At 44.3% G+C, this 16397-nt stretch overlaps 1 protein-coding gene across 2 annotated transcripts in view; it reads left to right on the top strand.

Moving 5' to 3' along the window:
- The first annotated feature begins 9287 nt into the window (after positions 1–9287).
- Positions 9288–16397, top strand: part of TMCC2 (transmembrane and coiled-coil domain family 2) — a 35412-nt gene continuing 28302 nt past the window's right edge. Inside the window, exon 1 of one of the 2 annotated variants that reach the window (XM_017663640.3) lies at positions 9288–10038. In XM_017663640.3, coding sequence (XP_017519129.3) covers positions 9832–10038 — 207 coding nt within the window. In that variant the 5' untranslated portion in view covers positions 9288–9831. Of the gene's footprint in view, positions 10039–10577; positions 11070–16397 lie in introns of those variants that run through there. The other variant, XM_017663642.3, reaches the window with a different exon arrangement.

The raw sequence follows: 16397 nt of genomic DNA, 5'->3' as shown, positions 1-16397 counted from the left end.
ACAGAACAGGAGTCCACAAAGCCTCACAGTTAAGGAAAAAGGTCTTGGAATCAAAGAGACCTGTGTTCAAATCCTAGGTCTACCCCTTTCCACTTGTATGCCCTTGGAGACATTATTTATTCTGTGTCTTACTTCTTCATCTGTAAAATGAGGATAGCAGTACCTTCTCCACAAGGTTATTGTGAGCATTAAAAGAGCAACGCCAACTGTAAATCTCAAAGTGTGTTGAAATATAAAAAAAAAAATTAAAGCACTGTCTGACACATGCTAAGCTCTCAATAAATGGCAGCTGCTTTTATCAATGGTGTTATCATTATTACAAATCTGAGTTCTAGTCCTGACCTGCTACTGTATAATCTTGGGCAAATGGTTAATCCTTCTAGGTCTTTGTTTTCTCATCCATCTAATGGGATAGTAAGAGTGCCCACCTCATGAAGTTCCTATGAGGACTGAAATGGGAGAAAATGTGTATAAAAATTGCTTAGCACAGATACTAACACCTAGAAGACACTTAGTAAAAGGTAACTGAGATGATGATGATTGCTGTAAGCCTAAATTCTAATCCTGACTCTGTGACTCCTGTTAAAAGGGAGAGAATCCTAGGATCGTGCTCAAGATCACTGTGTTGTCAGGAGGAATGAGCTACAGAAAATGAAAGTGCTTTGGAAACAAAATCCTGTAAACATTTAGGGAAGAGCATGGGAGTCAGAGAGAAATCAAACCCAAGTTTCAGTCCTGGCTGTGCTGTTACTTAATTTGCAATCTTAAGCAAATGACTTGGCTTCTTGGAGCCTCAGTTAGTTCCTCTGTACAGAAGAGCTAATAATACCTACCTCACAGGGTTGCAAAGATTAAATGACAATGTCTAAAGCAGTTAGTACCTTGCCTGGCACATAGAAGTGCTTAATAAATGTTTTCTTTTCTAACTATAGCAATTAATCACATTCAAGATTATGTGTTTTTCCAAGGAGGATAGTATTTCCAAGAATATTTTGGTTTTATTTATGAGATTCTCTATATGAAGGTTTATTAATTTGAAGATTAAAAGTCTATAAAACTGAACTGCTAAATGCATTCTATTTAATTATACATCAATATCACTCCAATGCTGAATATTTCATCAGTGGCCTCCTGGCTGTTAGGATGCAGAGCATGGGGAGGAAAAACAGTCAATTAAAGGGAACTCAGTATAGCCCCAAACAGACATAATCTTTGCCTTACTGCTAAGTAGAAGAACAAAGTTTCCAAGAAATTTTTAGAGTAATTGATCCAAGCTTTCTAGAGGAAACCCTGAGCATAGTTTTGTCACAATTCATTTCTTATCATTAAGATTAGAATATTGGTATTGCTTTTCCAAGTCCAAATGGTTTTGATCCTTTTTGGTTAATTTCCTTACTTATCCAGAATACAGTTATTTTTGTGTCTCTTGGCTGATCTTGGATACAAAAAGATGGATAGATGAAAAGCTACCAGTACTCTTTTCTATGTCAAGATTATCCTGGTAAATGTTTTCTAGAAGATTCTGAAGGCTGTGTTCTAAAACATTCCGACTAGCTTAATATGTATCTATCCATATGTGCCAAACACAATGCCTGTCACAAAGAGCGTGCTTAGTATGTTTCTTTCATATACTGAGTGCTCAAAATATTTCTTTCATACCATCGTCTTGCTTACCTCCTTTCTCACCAATCTAATTCTGCAGGGAGGTGGTTTAATGGAGGTTGAAGGTTAGGATGCTGAAGCAAAGGTGATTGGAAGGTATTGTGTTCATGAGAACATGCCTTATCCCCAAATTGTAGAAGACAGAGGGACCTCTAAATAAGAAGCCTCACATAAAACTCTGTGTGCTTGGCATAATGTAGCGGGGGTGAGGGACACAGGAAAGGCAGTATAACACAGAGAAGTAATGATTCTCTAGCATCTTACTATGCTGATGGATAGTGACTGTAATGGGGTATGTGGTGGGGACTTGATAATAGGGGCAGTCTAGTAACCATAATGTTGTTCAAGTAATTGTACATTAACAATACCGAAAAAAACAAAACCCCTCTGTGTGCTTGAAAAACAGGCCCTGGAACCTAGCTGAGCCCCCTTCCTATGTGTCTGGGTTTGGGGTCTCTATTATTTTCTTAGAGCTGACTTCAGAAGCACTGATCTAGGACCCCTCTCCAAGTAGGGCTTGAGGCCCACTTAGGCAAGTTTCCCAGTGACATGCACATACAATTCCTGCATAGGGAGTATGAGAATGTTTAAGGGTGTGCAGGAATAAAAGGAAAAAATAGTATTCAATCTAAAACATCCTAAAAATAAATTCATTTCAAAGTTTTCAATGGTCCCATATCCCATCATAAAACTTATGATTATTTTTATCTATGGTTTATATCCAGTGTTATCCACATGGTTTATATCATCTTTAATTCTCACAACCACCCTGGAAGGATGGATAGTTTTACCTTGATTTTATGTGAGGAAACTGAGACTCAAGTGATTTGTCTAAATCCATAAAGCTAATAACACAGGTTTGTCCGACCCCGAGGCCTTTATTTTAGCTCAACACAATTTTGCATTCTACTGCTTTCATTTTATATTACTTTTAAAAGGCCTTTTGTGTTTCTATATACTTATCATGTCTCTTTTAATAGCAGCATAACATTCTATTATGCCACTGTTACTCATCTACTCCCTATTCTTGGGCATTTAGGTTGTTTCAGGTTTTTTATAAATGCTGTTATAATCTTGTTGTGTTATTACTTGTCTTCTTCCTTTGAATTATTTCCCAGGAAGGTATTACTGGGTAAAAAGATACAGACATTTATGTTTTTAGCTATATATTACTGAACTGTGCTATGTTATCGCATCTTGAAAGAGAATATTCTTTTTCATCAGGACCCTGTGAAAGGCATAAGGCAATCCTGGGTGGACTCACTGATGAAAACAGCCCTTTGTCCCTCTATCTGCTTGGGTCTGTCCCAAGGCCATATGAGCCTCCCTGAAAGTGACTTATGATGTAAGTATGCATTCTCCAGAATAAGATCTTACACGGGATGGTCTGATTCCCCTTTCCCAGGAGAGGTTTCCCTAATTAAGTTGACTTTTTCTCTGTGTAGTCACAAGATCAGCAGGTTTTTCAAGTAATTGATACTTCTCTAGATTCAGGCTGTAGCTCTCCATTTCTGTGTGGAGCAAAGGTGTGGTAGATGTTAGAAAGCCTAGATTTCAACTCATTGTTCGCCAGCCCAAATTGAGTGCAAAAGGGTAGGGATAAATTACACCAAGGAAAGGAAGTCTCGACAGTGCTGAAAAAGGTTTTAGAAATTGTCAGGAGGAAATAAAGTGAGGAAAGGTCATACTAGAATAAGAAAGTCCTGTTCCAACTGGTGGAAGGAGGTAATTTTGAGATCTATATTAATATCTCTGCATTTTTGTGTACCTTACATGGTAAAGTGCCATGTGAAGTTATTGAAAGGTTTTGGCTGAAATTATATGGCACATAATAGGCTCTCCAACAATAGCTGTTATCTTTATTAGTGAGTGTGGTAGCCATAGTATAGCTATGGTGCTATATAGTATAGGAATGGTGCAGCAGGCACTGTGGGAAAGGGACAGACAGTAAAGGCAAGCACAACTGGTCTGGCTGGCTCTTTCTAGCCAGGTGACCTCAGGTAAGTTTTTCATCTGCTTCAGCCACAGTTTCCTTATCTGTAAAATGAAGGTTAGGATACTTACCTACAGAGTTTGTATTACAAGGAGCTTGTGCCAGGCAGATAGTAAATTCTCAATAAATAGGAGCTACTAGTACTTCACAAATCTATCAATAAAGGTGATCAATCAAATCTTCCACTACGTCAGTGGTTCTCAAACTTTAATGTGCATAAGAATTACCTCCTATGCTTCTTTGAAGTGCAGATTTTCAGTCTCCACCCCCTGGAAATTCTGTTTCCATCCCTTTTGGTATGGGGCCCAAGAATCTGCATGTATAACTAAATTTCAAGGTGATTTATGTTGCTGGTAGTCCATGAATCATACTTTGAGAAACACCATCGTACGGTTTCAGAGAATAAAAAGAAAAAAATGTTTTTTCCTATCACTAATATTGCCATAAAATTCTATAATATGCAGATGTAAAATTACAGAGATCTAAAAATGGAATGATTCTATTTTCAGGTGATTTATATAATTCTCACCTACTTAAAGGCTTCAGAATCATCCCCAAACAACATTTTATCCTTTTAATACTTTCTATATGGATGTAAACACTTCTCCTTTGGAGTCATCTCGGTCCCTCGCAGGGATCTCTCTGGACTATAGTACTTAATTATCTCCCCCTTGGGAGTGGTGACAGATGTTACCATTTCAACCGGGTACTGTTGTTTTACATTTCATTTGTGGCTCATTTCCCCAGCTGGACTTTAAGTCCAAAAGCAGGGATCAATGTCTCTTATTATTCTCTGCCTTCTAAAAGCATCTTGTAAGCCTTGTACATGATACACATTTCATAAATATACGTGAATGAATGTGGGTATATTTAACTGCAGACTAGTGCTCATTGATAAATCCTTTATCACAGAGTGGTACATTCATGAAAGGGTAAGCTCTTGGGCTTTTAAGTTTGGAGGCAGATAGAGCAGCGTGCAGATCTCTGACCTATGAAAAGTGCTACATGCTCTCTGAGCCTGTGTTCACATTTGTGGAGTGGGAATAACAATTACCTTGCACATTTGGTTTTTAGGGATTAAGTAGAGTGTTCACGAGGTTCCCGGCAAAATGCCTAATACCTGTGGTTCTCCTTAAATGGTAGCTGCTTGCTATTATTATTATAGTTAAAAGTACTACACAGAATAATAGATGGGGCTGCTGTAAATGTTTATCTTCAGATGTAAAATAATAAACAACTGACTCTCTCTGAGCAAAGTTGATATTCTTTCTTCTTTTTCTATTTTGTATTTTTTTTTAATGTCTAGTATTTTCAGCTTTAAGTAACAGATTATCCAGAGGTTTGTATGGATTCCCTATAAAGATGAGAAGAGACACAAACAGCCATTTGACCAGTCGCAGGCTCCAGGCTGCACCCAGAGCAATACAATCAGGGTTCAAGTTTATGCTTCACAAACCTCCTCTGTTCACAGCCGTGATTATTGAGACTTTTCTCCTATTACTGAGGAGCAAGAAGCACCCAGAATGAAGAGTACTCATCCTACCTGAAATGAGAAGTAGAAACTTCCAGCTTTTTGTACTACGGGTAGGAGATTCACCAGTCCCCAAGAATGAGCCAGATACTGGGATCTCCCAATGCATGTCTTAGGGACGCTGCGAGAGAAACAGTCACAAAAGTGGCAATTTGATTTGTTTACTCCTTTAAAACATTGTCAGTTAGGTTATCAGAGATTCTGTGTTATGGAGGAAATAATAAATACAATTTCTGAATACAAATAGTAATTACAGTTTTATTTCTGAAGGCAAAAAATGGCAACAACGAAGTATCTAAGAATAAGGTGGATAGTGATAAACCATAATATATTCACTTGATAGAATGGTAAGCAGTCATTTAAAATATGTTCTTAGATATATGGGAATATATCTAAGTAATAGAATATGGAATAATATGGGAAAATGTAATAACATATGGAAAAATTTTCTGAGTACATTTTAAGTAAAAAATAAAAAAGGATAAAATTTAGTTTAGATTTAGAGCTTTCTCCAGCTCACGAGTGATGCAGACAGAGCCTTCCCAGTCTTGCCTGTCTCTTACAATAGCCAATAAAAAGCCTGTACTTAGGTGGTGGGATTGTGACATCATCAACAATCCAGCCAATCTCCCTGATCATTATTTGCATGGCTTGCTTCTCCTAATCCAACGGAACCCAATTTCTTTTAAGGAGAGATTGAGTGAAAGTGAAATCTCCAAAACAAAGCAAAGAAAATTACATTAACAAAGGAGTATTTGTAATGATGTTGGTATCAGAATCCAGTGGTAAAAACTGTTGTAACTAGTCTCTCTAGAGTATTTTTACCTTCTAAGCGAAGCACTCAGTATGTTAAATCTTAAAACATCTCTGACAACTGCCTACCCATTTGATGTGTCAAATGTTCTTTAAAGAATTCTGACAGAGTAAGAAACAATTTTCTTGGATAATCTACAAGCTTCTTCCTATTGAGAAACAGAGAAGCCTTTTATTTCTCAGACTTACCGGCTTTTATAAAAAGAAAAAAGAAACCCTACTCAATGCCTACCTGTTGATCTTGGCACCATATCCACTATAATAAAGCTTTGTAAGTTTATCAAGCTAAATGAATTGGCTGTTGACAAGGGAACGAGATTCCATAAACCTGATCTTTGTCCTGCACGGTTATACAGTTACTGATGTAGCAAATTTGATAAACCAGGAGTGTTCCCTGTCATTAGCCTAACTGGGATTTCCTCTCACAAAAAGCATTAAGCTTTGTGGGATAATTCGGCTTTTGTCATGTGGCAGACAGGGTGCTTAGACAAGCTATGTATTTTTGTTTCATTCAGGTTTACTGAGCCCATCTGTATGTCAAGCATTTTCATATGCGTTTCTAATTTAATCCTTACAATAACCATGTGGAGATGGATATTATTAGTCCCTGTTCATAGATGAGAAAACCAAGAATGAGAGACATTAAGTGATTTGGTTGCCCAAGAACACACTGGAAGGACAGAACCAGAATTCTTATAAGGATTTTTTTGAAACCAAAACCAGTCAGTGTTCTTCCCACTATACCAAGTTATTTATTTGTAATTAATAGTGATACCAAAGCAGAATCGAAAACGCTACTCGCATACCATATATAATCTGCACTGTAACTTTGTAAATTTTTGTCTTACCTTGAACATCAAAACATAGTATATACCTGTATTTTTCCAAGGAAGCCTAGAATAATAGAACAATCCAATCCTTTCAACAGAATTTCAAAGTACTTTCAAGTTCTACTTATCTTAGGTACTCAAGAACTTACTATGGCTACTGAAAATCTGCCCTCTGCTAAAAACTGGCAGTTGTAGGTTACACAGGTCTCTACATAGATTTCCCAGTGAAATCTCTTTGCCAGCAGCCTGTTTGTGCTATGACACTCAGAGAAAGTCAGAAATGGGTGAAAAACATTTGAACTCCCAAGGATAGAAACAGTGGAGTGTACAACAGTTTTGAAACTGAATGACATCTCTGATAATAGCTATGGCCAGGTGATGTCTAAGTGCACCCTGTAAGATAGGTACTTTCATTATCCACAGTTTAAATTAGAAACTGGGCATAAAGAGGTGAGATTACTTGCCCCCAGTCACATGGTAAATGGGAAGCAGAGCCGGGATTTGTCCCCAAGCAGTCTGGTCACAGAGTCTGAGCCCTTAACCACTATGCTATATGGCCTCTTTAAAATGGAATGTAAAGTATAGCTGATTTCATGAAACACACCATGGATTTTTTTTGCTGATCTGCATTATAACTTGCTAAATATGGCCACAAATAGGAAATTTGGCTATCATGCTATGTGTATATGGTAATATAAACATCAAACCTAGTGAGAAATGAGACATAATTCAAAATGATAATGGGCTCTGCTTCTTAAAACTTCACATCGATTCCCCTCCACTGTTTTCAGCTTAGAGTCAGGGGTCATGAATGTGTGTCCACCTGTACTCACCATGTTGTCCACAACTTGTGGCCCAAGACTTTCCCCAGGGTCTGTGCAGCCCCGGCACTTCTCTGGGGCGGGTCAAGCAGGGGTCAGCGGACCCCTCTGTCTGATGCCTAGCACCCGGGCAGTCTCCTCCGCTGGCTCTGTCTAGTCCTGCCACGGTCTTCACTGGCATGCTGCCTTTCTCTCACCACTAAAAATGCTAAAAGCTTGCAGCTTGCGTTTCCTCATTGTGCCTGATATGGTGTAGTGGATGTGGGAGGTGGTTCTATATTCCCAGCCCATCCTAAATTCCTATCTTCTAAAAACGGAGATGCCTAGTTTGGTAAGTAACTGCCTGACTGAACGAAATTCTTAACAACTTAGGCTTTTCTAGGATACACATTCAAATGAGTGGCTGGCATGGGAAAAATACGGGACAGAGTCAGAAAACTCACAGCCCTAGTAAGACTGAAGTGAGGCTAGAATGGCATGATGGCTGTAAAGATTGGTAAACTGGAAAATGTTTTAGATCTGACCACTGTGACTCACAGACTGAGTGGCCCTTCACTACAGTCTAAGCCAATAGTTCTCAAATGTTAGCTCGCATCAGAATTACCTGGAGGGCCCAGTATTTCTGATTCAGTATGTCTTGCTGGTGGTCAGTAATTCGCATTTCTATCAAGTTTCCAGGAGCTGCTCCTGCTGGTCCGAGGACCATAACTTGAGAACCATTTGGTCTAGACTGCGGGAGGGTCGACACTGTTATACCTACTGCAAGCATACACGGGCTCTCAGATGGGGTTGCTACTCTGCTTTGTATCTTGGTAACCCAATAATTTGCTCTCTCCTGCCTGCAGATTACTCAGGGCAGTTTGGCTGAGATTTATGGGAAAAGAGATTGCATTCTTTTTCTTCTCTTTCATATGTATCAACCTCCTGCCGTCAGTATCCCTTCTTATTTAAAAGCAGCTTCAGTTTGCACGGGACTCTCACATTACTGTGTTAAATATGAAATTACTTTCTAATACCTGAGCAAAAGGTAAAACTCATAAGAGATAGTTACTTAAAGTGGGGGAAAGGGTGATGGGGCAGAAATACCCCACTTCCACCCCCTTGCATTTGCAGCTATGAATGTAGGAGGTATAGATTTGTCTTTCAAACCAAGCATGCTAAGGGGTTCATCGTTTTTCTCGTTGAAGGGATGTAGGTACGTAACATGCAAAGTTAGGTCAAAAAAGCAGTGATGATAATAAACATCCCGACTGCGCCCCACCCTGCCAGATAAAACGAGCGTGTGGGAGAAACCTCCAGAGAGCCTTTCCAGGGAGGGTCCCTCACGCCTCGCTGAGACCGCGTGTCGGGTGGCGCGTCGTCGCCGCCCCTCCTCGGCAGCCGGCTCTCCGCAATGCTAAGACGCAGCAGCACAGCGTCCCAGACCTCTCTTGGGGGATCGCACGGTGCAACCAACCCTAAAAACGTGGCCGCGCGACGGCCCCCCTCCAGCCCTCCGGGCTTCCCATTGGCCCGCTGCCGTTGTCACTCGCTCCTCGCCTGGCCTGCGGCTCCCGGGAGGAGGTGCTGGGCGGGGTAGGTTGCGCGCGCCGCGGGCTCGGGTCCCGGCTTTGCAGCAGGCGGCGCGGCGGGCGCGCGGGCCGGGGAGCGGGCCGGGCACGCTGCGGGCTCCGCGGCCCGCCGGGGCGGGGCGGGGTCCGGCGGCAGGGCCGGGGGCCGAGGGCGGCCGACGGGGACCCGCCCGGCCGGCTGCCCCATGCCTTGCCTCGCCCAGCAGCCCGGCCGGCCGGGAGGGATGCGCTGTGCCTCCCAGCTCCCCTGCACCCTGCCCGTGCCCTGAAGCAGAAAGTTTGGGGGCCGGGGGCTGCCTTCCCTCTCCGGCTGCAATGACTGTCCCAGGACTCCAGCTGTCAAGCCTCGACCATGACCTGCCTCTGCTCCCCAGGTCGTAATGAACTATTCTAAGCTGTCACCAAGGATCCCCTTCTTTGCCCCTCCCTCACCCTCTTGTAAAAAGATTTATTTTTAAATTCAAGAAATTGTGATCAGCCGAGTCCGCTCCTCGTTAATAATTTAGACCCCGGGCCGCGTTTCTGAGTATAAGAGAGGGTGCGGCCCCCGCGCCCCCCGCCAAGACGGCGCGCTGGAAGGACAGATTCCCCTTGCCGACTCACATACACCATGAAGAGGTGCAAATCGGACGACCTGCAGCAACAGCAGGGCGAGGAGGATGGGGCCGGGCTGGAAGATGCCGCTTGCCACCTGCTGGGCGCGGACCTCCGGCCTGGCGAGGCCACGGGTGCTAACTCTGCCGGCGGGCCAACTTCAGATGTGGGCGCTGCCGCGGCACCCAACCCGGGTCCCCGAAGCAAGCCTCCTGATTTAAAGGTGAGCGCAGACCCTCCCCTGGCAAGCCCAGCCATGCACTTAGCTTTCCCCGCCCTGCGCAGAAGTGCCTTACTTGGGGATGCCAGGCAAAGGTCAGAGAGGATGTTCGGCCAGAGCACTGGGAGGGACCTCAGGTACCATTTGTGCCTTTCCATCTTTCAGCTCCATTCCAGGCCTCTGTGTTTGTTCCTTATTATTCAGCAGACGTTCTAGTGATTCACCCTTCCGAGATGGTTTGAATGATGTGTCTGAAGTGCTATTCGCAGACAAAGGGCTGGAGAAATCCAAGATGCTAACCAAAAAGCTAACATCACTTTCTCGCCCATAAGATGGCAGGGGAAGAAAATAGTGCGGGAGGCCAAGCAGAGGACCATTAGTTTCCTTTGCTGAGTTAGTTTCCTGCTTCTGAGACCTTCCTGGATGAAGCTCAGTTTGTTCATCTGTGAAAGGGGAGTGTGGACTTCTTGCCGTTAGGTGGAGCCAGAGGTTAAGCTAGTGCTTGGAGATCGCTGCCTGCCTGCTGAACCAACCCCTAGGGTGGAGAACTGACAGGTGGCCAAGTGACGCTTGGGCTGGTTTGGGGCACACAGGCTGAGCCGGCAGTTAGAACCACAAACCCAAAAAGAGGATCACACGCAGCTGGGAGCTGTTTATTTTCCTGCCTGAGGTTACGGAGACAATTATCAAGCTGTATTGAGTATGTCTCCAAATTAAAACAACAGCCCAGATAAATAATGCACGATTGCTGGAGCTCGCACAGGGACTGCAGGCTCGGGCTTCTCAAGCCAGCTCACCATGGGACTGAGCAAGATGTCAGACCAAGGAAGGAACTTAGATGCCTTGGAGATTGATGCCTCGGGGAGATTTTCTCCAGAGGGGGTGCAAGGTCTGGGCTAGGGGAGCCAAAGGACTCCGTTATGTTAAATAAAGCCTGTATCCTATGGCAGCAGCCACTAAGGAGCTCACCAGAATAAGCCAATGACATTCCTCGTCTGGCCTGAGGAGCTCAGAGTCAGGAAGCCAGAGTGCAGGTGAGTGTGCTCTTACCTGTGTGTGTTACCTGCGTGCCGTGGGGAGCAGTGAGAAGGGGGACAGCTAGCTCCTTGTGTGGACTTTAAAAAGAATTATGGTGATTATTCAAATGTGACCCCTGGGTCTACTCTGCCCTTCTGAGAGGCTCGGGGCATCCTTGTGCCTGCAGATGCGCTCCACTGGGTAGGCTCTGCACGGGAAGCTTGTGCTTCAGTCAAGCCCGAGGAGTCCTTGGTGCCTGTCCCAGCTGTCACCCCTGAGCCCACTCTGTGACGGGGAAACAGGTGCCTTAATGCTGATGTGGGGCTGTGGGCGAGCCTTGTGCTGCAGACCTTTACTTCACCTGGGCAGATCCTGATGAGCGGCCAGCAAACTAGATCCTGTGACCAGGTGGGCCCCTTGCCCTGAGTCCATGAGAAGCAGCCCTGGACACCCCCCTACCCTCCAATTCAAGCCAACAGAGGCAACTGCCCGCTCCATTCATTTCCCCCGGTCGCCTTGAGGAGAGAAGGTGGGCCGGCTGTGGTGAGGGGGCTGCAGTATCTTTGTCTCTGTAGATAGAGCTGCCTTCAGAAGCTTGTCCTTCACCTTTCTGTATCATTTCTCTCCCTTGTGTGTGTGTGTGTGTGTGTGTGTGTGCGCGTGTGCGTGTGCGTGCACGTGTGTATGTGTGTGTGTGTGTGTGTGTGTGTGTGTGTGTGTGTGTGTGTGTGTGAGAGACAACTCTTCTGGCCCTAGGCAGATATAGTAAAACTGTTCATCTGCTATTAACTGCTGAATTTTCCTGAATCAGAATTGAGATCAGGCGTGAGAAAAGGAGCCTCCGAAACAACAATGACAAAACATACCACTGAGGTTGGTCACAGCTATGTGGACCCATGCTGGCAACAAAGAGGAGAAACATGGCTGCTGCTGGTGCAGTGGGAGCATGGGGAGAGAGGAGCAAGGCCTTTCCCTGTTTATCTCTGTCTGCTTTATCACAACATGTTTACCGTATAGGGACTTCAGAGCCAGCCATGAACTTGGGAGCCATTGCAACTTTGATTTGCTGTGTGATCTCAGGCAAATCACTCAACTTTTCTGAGCCTTTTTCTGGGAAAGGTACTAGGATTAGTGACGTGTTCCAGTGCTGGTAAAGTTGTTTTCCAATGATGGAAAAATTTCTTTACTGGCTCTAGCACTGAGTAGAAGCTGACTTATTTTATTTAGATTTGCTGGTGGTGCCAGAAAGGGGCAAGTTTAATTTTTAGCACCCCCATCCCATACCTGTGGTTGGCCTAGGGAGACCAGCAATTCCGGCTTACTTTTGTTCTCATTTTAGATTTGGGAGATAAGGACTGTTGACCCCTTAGCTCCACTACTATTTTCTTTTTACAGCTTTAGGCATTGTGATGGAGGAAATCGTTTTAAAAAGGGAGCAAAAAGTAAGGGGCTTTGTCTGAAGCACCTGAATGGAGCTTGAGAGAGGGGGGGGTTTTAATCTTTGCCACAGAGATCTGAATGGTGCCCTCACTAGGGGCAGCCAGAGGGTTCAAGGGCTCTGTGGTCCTCCTGAACTGTGGAGCATATTACTCCATTCTTCAAATTTCTGCTACAGTGGCCTGGGATCTGTGATTATGGGGTGGGAAGAGCCAATGAAAAGGAAAAAGTTAAGCAGCAAACTTAAAGGAGCAGTTATAAAATCATTACTGAAAAATAACCTGAAAATGGACAGTGGATTTTGTCACAGGAACTGGAACTTTGGGGGCCTTCTCTACCACCCCACACACGTGATGTGACCTTGCAGGCAGAGCTCAGCAGAGGCTCCTGCAACAGGAGCTCAACAATTCAGTCTCGTTGCCCAGCCCCTGGTGGTTTGGTTTCCTCTCTGACCACTTGAGTTCATGTCTGGATTCATTTGTCATCATTATCTAGTCCTTTGCTGCTAACAGATTCCCTGCTAGTTGGAAGGAGATGCCAGGATTGCTGGTAACAGAGAGAGTTGGCTGACCAAAAGTGCATGGAATTCTCCAGCAAGAAAACCCAGCTCTAGTGAGAATGGGAGTGGGGAAGAGCTCAAGAAAACTGCAGAAAGGGATGTGCAGCACACATTCCCGTTAAAAATACAGCACGTGGTAGTTATTGCTAAGGCCTGGGGGGAGTGGCTGAGCGCAGCAGTCCGCTGGTTCTGTCCTGATGAGAATTAGAAGCCTGAAAGCAGGGGACAAAATCGCCGACCTCCCTGTCTCTCCCACCCCCTGTACAGCTGGAAGAACTGTGCCTTTCCTAAAGGGAAGACTGGGTGTGCTGACCAGAGGCCTTCCCCTGGACCTCCCCCCAGCTTCTCTTTCTCCTCACAGAAGCCCCTGTGAATACTTACCCCAGGGGACTTCTAAGCAGGATTAATATTTTCCCCAGAAGAGAAAAGGGGCATTCTGAATTCCAGTATTTCCGTTCTGGCTCCAGGACTCAAAACTTTTGACTGAAAACTCATCTGGCTTCTGTTCACATCATGGCCCTGATCATCCTGCCTGAGATCAGGAAAAGCAATCAGGAGCCAAATAGCTGGGAGAGAGTCACAGCGAATCCTATAGGATTCTCCTACTGTCTCACCACCTTTACTGGCTGCACAGGGGCTCCGGCCCCCACTGAATGCCCCAAGTTCCTTCATCACTCCTGTAGGGGACACCCCCCAGAGAAGGGATCATGGGTCAGCAGATACTGAGCGCCCTCAATGGGAAAGGCACTGTTTTAAATTGTGAAATATGACATGCCTATAAAAGTGTCTGAAAACATATATGTGCAGTTTAAATAACAACAGCAAAACAGACACCCCATCTACCTACCTACCACCCAAGTCAAGAGAGACAACATTGACTTTCCCAAGAAGCTTCTGTGTGATTTTTCGGTTCTTTTATTAGTTTTCCTTTTTTTTAAAAAAAAAAAAAAAAGCCCAGGATTTTGATTAAATGTATGGGTCTCAGTTTCTCCAAGCTACTTCATGGGAATGTGGGTGGGATGAAGGAGCGTGTGTGATCTGCGTGTCTGCGCTTCATCCTGAGGCTCCCAGTTCTGGTGAAATGTTTGGGCTTGAGACCCCTGCTATCTGGGATGGGAACTGGGCTCTGGGATAGGTTTCATCAGAGGAGGAGGAGTGGAAGCAGACCTGAGAACAGAAAAAGGGGGACTTGGTTCTGTGGCAGCAGGTACTGCCTTTGTCTCCAGGGGAGCTCCCAGTTGAACAGGATGAAATGCTTGCAAGAAAATCATACAACAGGGACACATAGATTTAACGGTGCTGCAAGTATCATTCAGTGGAATTAGAAACCTATAGAATTCACCAGAAGAGGTGGGTTTAGAGCATGCTATTAAAGAAAGGGAGGAATGCTAATTACCAAACAGGAGGAGAGGGGCTTTCTAAATGGGGGAAGTGAAATGCAAAGTGCCAAGTCTTTTTGTCTTGCCAGTGTCCTTTTTGACTGGAAGAGCAGTTTTCCTTGTAAATAGTCAGGAACAGTGGAGGGTGGTGAAGAACGCTGAGGTTGCCTGTTTTTATTACTCCTGCACCTGTGTGAGGAGGACGGTGGGTCCCGAGGCCTGGGATTGGCCCGTCCCCTCCCACTGCCTTCAGGAATATTCAGAGCAGAGTGTGGGCTTGGGAGGAACCATGCCCCCTATGGGAAAGCATGTGGCAATCGAAGCTCTCTGTTCTCCTGCCACATTTGGGGTTCTAGATGAATTCCCAGCTGTCCTAGTTGTTCTAGTGGGAACCATCTTGCAGGCTTAGTATTTACAGAATGTGCTTCTTTTTGTGAATCTAATTGTGCCTTAGCTGCCAATTCGATTAACAGGACTCCCTCAACAAGGGACTAAAACATCCAATAGGACTTGAATTTTGCTTTGGTTAAAAAAAAAATGTGGGTGTCAGGAGCTGAGGAAAGCAGCTCTGGTGACTTCTCAGTGGTTGTCTTGGAGGACAACTCAAAACTCTTCTCTAAGAAGTGGCATTTCCCTTGGAAATCCTCATAGACTGGGAGGGTGCATCCTCAGAAGGAGGCTATGCCTGGACAGGGTCCATCTTCATCAGCTACCCACATGAGCCTCTATCCAGGTTAAGAAGTTAGAAAAAAGCTGTTGAGGATGGCAGGTATATCTTGTGTTTGTGTGAGAAGAACAGTATTTGGCTTTTCGAACCAAAAGGCTAAAGGCCTCCTTATTCCAGCCAAGTTAATTATGTGATGTTCACCTGGAAAACAAAGCTGGCTGTAAGGGCGTGAGCCCCGATCCAAGCCATGTGGGAAGACAGTAAACAAGTCTGGGTACTTGCTTCTGTGTTCACTGCCTTCCAAGACAGCTCAATCTTAGCAGTTTCTAAGATGACAGATGAGGGTTTAAAGTGCAACAGGAGGCATCCAGGTTAGGTACACGAAAAGCTGCCTGACTGAGCATTTTATTTTTTTTTATTCTGCTTTTACCTTTATTTGCACTTTAGCTTAATGCTGAACTTTTTCCTGGGCCATAAGTTTCTGTTTCTTCAGTTTCTTCTGGGGTAAGTTCTGTGCAACCTCTTCTTCTGGTCTAGGAACAATCTGCTCTTTTTCAGTAAGGACCGTCACAGTGTGGCAGGGAGAGCTCACAGAGGGGTTAAGACATGAGCTCATCTTGGGGGGCCTTGTTCACCTGGATATGCTCAATGACCAGAGACTCTACCCCGAAACTCTTACATTCAACATTACTCAGCATTTCTAAGCATGTGCAGTAAAAATTCAGCACTCTTTTTGGGCCACTGACCCTGTGTGCATCTCCACTGTTTGGTCTGGCCACAACCTACCAACTCCACCCTTGCAGCAACAGACTGGCACACATTTCTTCTGTAAAGTGGCATCCTCCAGATACTTGGTGACTTTTTTGGATACACATACCCTCGATGGCCTGGGCAGTTTCATGAGTGTTCTTAAAGTGAACTCAAAGATTTGAACCTCTTGATCTGCATGATTTCTGAGGTTTTCTGGGTCAAGTGAACAACAAATCACTTCAGGGATCACCTTAGGCCATTGACTGAGCACTTTAAATCTATGGAAAAGGTAGTTTTCTGAGGACTAAATCACCTTTTGAAGGTGGTTTTATAGACTGGGGTTGTTTATTTATTGTCTACTCGGAAAATAAATAAGTAGGCCATCGTCATGTTTGTGTTGAGGTCTCTGCTAGGTAATCTTAAGGACACAAAGATGTAGATGATTGGACTTCTGCCTTCCACTTGCTCATATTCTCATCAAGAATTATAAACAAGTGAGAAGTTGGGTAACACTTGGAGAGAGGACTAGAAGCGATGGCACAGGCTGTACATG

The sequence above is a fragment of the Manis javanica genome, chromosome 11, assembly GCF_040802235.1.
Source record: "Manis javanica isolate MJ-LG chromosome 11, MJ_LKY, whole genome shotgun sequence".
Classification (NCBI taxonomy): domain Eukaryota; kingdom Metazoa; phylum Chordata; class Mammalia; order Pholidota; family Manidae; genus Manis; species Manis javanica.
Note: the sequence above shows the minus strand (reverse complement) of the source record. Positions and strands in the feature narration are given on the sequence as shown.